Source organism: Crocodylus porosus, unplaced genomic scaffold, assembly GCF_001723895.1.
Source record: "Crocodylus porosus isolate Cpor-Errol unplaced genomic scaffold, CroPor_comp1, whole genome shotgun sequence".
NCBI lineage: Eukaryota > Metazoa > Chordata > Crocodylia > Crocodylidae > Crocodylus > Crocodylus porosus.
In genome coordinates, this window is record NW_017728949.1 from 263,153 (window position 1) to 267,092 (window position 3,940).

Genomic DNA, 3,940 nt, shown 5'->3' on the forward strand with positions numbered 1-3,940 from the left:
CCGCGTTAACGCCTTCGCTGCCGGCTCATCGCCGCTGCCAGCACAGCTCCTCTGCTGGAGACTCCCTGCGGGGGGCGACACCTCGGCTGGGGCTAGGCTTAGGGCTGAAGGGGCTCCGGGATTCCCGACTGGATCAGGCTCTTCCTCTCCGCAGGGGGACCCAGGGGTCCGGGCGCCCAGGCCTCCGCTCCCGCCTGATCGATGCAGCCCCAAGTCCCGGGCCTGGCTCCGATGGCATGGGCACGAGCCAGGGCAGGGGGGGCGGGGCACGTGCCGTGCAGCCCCGATAGGCGTCGGGCCCGGGGCCGGGGTCGGGCTGGGGCCCCCGCAGGTGCGGGAGGGGCGGTGGCCTGAAGTGCCCAGGGCCCCTCCTCCCGCCGCTGCCGGGATGGCTTTGATCTCCCGCATGAGACCCCTTGGTCCTCGCGCCCCTGCGCCCCGCTGCCTCACTCGCCTCCCAAAGCCGAGGGGAGCACCGAGGCGCCTGACCCCCCCGCCCCCCACGGGAGTCCGCACGACCCGCACCCGCACCGCCGCCGAGCCGCCAAGGGAGCTGCGGCGCTGGGTGCGGAGGGCCGACGCGGGGCCGGGCTGGCCCCCGCCGCGAAGCGGGACCCGAGGCTTGGCCTGGCCGGGGGCGCCACCGTGCGGCCCCGCGCAGCGGCGCAGGGGCACCCCTCCCTCCCCCCGGGGCCTCTGCTCGGGGTGGGGCCCAGGCGAGCCAGGAGGGGCAGAGGTGGGGCCAGGGCGCCTTGGTCCTATCCCCTGTCCGGGAGGGGACTGGGCGGTGGGTGCGGGGTGGTAAGAGTCAGGGTGCCTGGGCTGCCTCACCTTGCTTGGGGTGAGGCTGGCTCATGGTGGGGTGGGGTGAGCGAGGGGATCCTCCTCTAGGGCAGCCATGGCTCTGGGGAATCTCCCACTCCCCAGCTCAGGATCAGGGCTCAGGCCTTGCTCTGACACCCCCTGCTTAGCATGGCCTGGCTGCCCCCTCCCATGTCAGGCAGGTGCCCGGGGCAGATGGAGAGGGGGCTGGGGAAGGTGGCGGGAGGCCAACTGTAGCCGACAGGCAGCCTCTGAGCACCAGGCTGGGGGGAGGGCACCTCACTCGAGCACTGAGGGGGTGGGGGAATGAGGATAGGATGCCTGGGTTTCGGGGATGGGGCAGGGAGCCCAGAGGCCTGGGTCCTTCCCTCCCACCTAGGGGAGAAGTGTGGGATGTATTCTGCCCCACCCCACCCTTTTCCATGGACAGGACTCTGGTTCTGTGACAAGAGTTTTTATTAAAGTGTAAACCCCACACAGCTGGGGTGGGCATGGGTAAGGGGGCGGCTCCTGCCCCAGCTTGTGCCCCGGCGCACCAAGCTGCCCCCACCCCCAGCCCATCTCTGGGTCAGCCCCATCCCCTCCCCTCAGCCTGGGCAGCGCCAAGCACCCCCCCATGGGCAACTTGTGCCCAGGGGGGCAGCAGAAGGGGTTCAGGTGGAGCGGGGCAGGGTGGATGCTCATTCTGCCTTTGCTTTGGCACTTGGGAGCTTGGCCTGAATCCTGGAGGGGGGGCAGAGACATGTCACATGCCGGGGCACTGCCCTGCCCCCCTGGGGCCCCCAACCCTGTTCCTGCCTTCCTGGGAGTCCCTACCCCCATCCCTACTCCCACCAGGAGCTGCATTACCCATGACACCCCTCATTCCCCCTGCCAACTGGCGGGGCAGCCCCCATGCACTAGGGGTGCTGTTCTTTGTGGGTGGGGGGTTGCTGGAAAGCCCCCACCCCCGGCACTCACTTGGCTCGCAGGTGACTGAGCTGGTTCCTCACCAAGCCCACGTACTGGTCGATCTGTGCCTGGAGGAGATGGATTGGGGGTGAGGCAGGTGGGGAGCCCCTGGAGACCCCTCCCCGCCTGAGATAGCAGGACACAGGGGTAGTAGCCTGTCTCCCCCAGGGACACTGGCATCTGCCCTCTGCTTCAAGGCTTTCTCCCCACCCCATGCCCCACCCTGCACACACACACACGTGCACACACTCACCTGGTGATGCCGGTAGAGCACAGGGAAGGTAAATGCACTTATCACACCTGGGGGAGAACAGGACAATCAGACTGAGCCATGCCCCCCCCAACCCTTGCCCTCCCTGCCTGGGCCACTCCCTACCCTGCCCTCATACAGCTCCCCCCCATTTGCACACAGCCCCTGCCAGACCATGCCACCCCCTCCCCCAAGGTTCCCCTCATCCCTCTCCCACTGGGACCAGATGCCCCCCTGCCCCTGCCTCCAGTGCCCCCTCACCCATGAGCAGCAGTGTCAGCCCGTTGAACACAGCACCCACGTAGGTGAGGATGTAGAACAGGAAGGCGAACTGAGAGGGCAAAATGGGGGTCAGCACAGCTCCCCCTGCCCTGCCCCAGGGCCTGTGGTGGGGGTTGCCCAGGGCCTGGGTGGGGGCAGGATCAGGACCTGGCACAACAGCGTGGGGCAGGGGAAGGGATGGGGCTGATACAAGGGTCTGGCATGGATTCAGCCCCAGAGGTGGGACTGGGGCTGCCTCTGCCCATGGGGTGGGTGCGAGGCCCAGGGCAAAGCAGCCTAAGCAGGCCCCTGCCCCCAGACACCAGTAAGCCAGCGGCAGATTTGGCAGCAGGAGGCAGGTGGCAGGTGGCTGGATGTGAAGCCAGCAACAGCGTGGAGTCACCGCACTGTGCTGCCCCATCTGGCTCTGCTCCGCCCCCCAAAGCCTCCCAATTCACACCCCTGCCCCCCGCCCCCCGCCGGGACAGCTCTGGTGTGAGGTCACAGGGGGCAGCCTGGGAGTATGTCCTGAGGGCAGCTGACCCTCCGAGAGGTCACTGAGGGTTATTGGGGGGGCGGGGGCGAGGGCACCTTGAGGGAGTCCACGAGGTCCTCAACGAGGAAGAGGTGGCGCAGGGTGCGGGTGCCGGCGGCCATGTGCTGCCCTATGCGCTCAGCCATATGCTCCAGCTGCTCTGGGGACAGCGACACATCTGTGTCCAGCAGGGGCCTGCAGCAGGGAAGGGGTGTCAGCAACAACCCAGGTTCTGCCTCTGCCCCCCACAGTGCCCCCTGCTGGGGAGCCTGGGGCTGGAGTCCAGGGCAGGGGCAGAACCGCGGGTGGTGAGTGGCTGGGGGTCCCCATGTAGTAGCCTGAAGGGGGTGGGGACTGCCAGAGACTCGCTGACGGTGGTGGGCGCAGGGGCCCTGGAGGTGCTGGGGGTGAGGGGTCAGCGCCGGGGCCCCAGTACTCACTGGAAGGGGTTGGGGCGGTGGCCAGGCCGCAGGGCGCCCAGCAGCATGTGGTAGAGCCGCAGCGAGAGAGTGACGCCGAGGGTGCCCAGCGCAGCCCAGGCGCACACAGACACAGCACTGAAGTGGGCCAAGCAGAGCAGCACCAGCACCAGCCCCGTCAGCACCAGCCCTGAGGCCCGCATGTCCCGCCACAGCACCAGCTCCAGCACTGGTGGGGGGAGGCAGGGTCAAGGCCAGGCACCCCCATGGCCCCTGGCACCTGCTTGACCCCCCGGGCCCCCCCAGCACTAGGCTCATCCCCCACCTCCCCTCAGTGTCCAACAGCCCCCAAATGCCCCAGACCTTCACTGCCAGGCTCAGCCCGCTGCCACATCCTCCCCCGCCCCCAGGCTGCCCTGCTCAGCCCCCCGCACCAGCACAGGTATCTCCTCCAGGGTCCTTGCCCCACTCTAGGCAGGGCCCCAGCTCTGGGGCAGGTGCCAGGCAACTGGGCCTGGAAATGGCAGGGCTGGGCTGTGCACCAGTGCCCACCCAGCTTTCCCCTATTCTTTCTGCACCCCACCACCCAAGCCTGGATGAAGGCGCTATCCCTTTAAGGGCCCCAGGGGTCCCCACCTCCCGGGGTGGGGGGGCAGCTAAGTTTAGCTGCGGGAGGGGGACAGCTCCTGCAGCTGTCAGCTC

The 3,940-nt window shown here is 68.5% G+C and overlaps 1 protein-coding gene across 1 annotated transcript in view; it reads right to left on the minus strand.

Moving 5' to 3' along the window:
* Positions 1 to 1,260: 1,260 nt before the first annotated feature.
* Positions 1,261 to 3,940, minus strand: part of LOC109322435 (reticulon-2-like) — a gene marked incomplete at its 5' end in the record, with an annotated part of 7,758 nt that continues 5,078 nt past the window's right edge. The window contains 6 exons of the mRNA XM_019553493.1: positions 1,261 to 1,545; positions 1,783 to 1,841; positions 2,027 to 2,073; positions 2,285 to 2,354; positions 2,876 to 3,014; positions 3,260 to 3,467. Coding sequence (XP_019409038.1) covers positions 1,503 to 1,545; positions 1,783 to 1,841; positions 2,027 to 2,073; positions 2,285 to 2,354; positions 2,876 to 3,014; positions 3,260 to 3,467 — 566 coding nt within the window. The remainder of the gene's footprint in view (positions 1,546 to 1,782; positions 1,842 to 2,026; positions 2,074 to 2,284; positions 2,355 to 2,875; positions 3,015 to 3,259; positions 3,468 to 3,940) is intronic.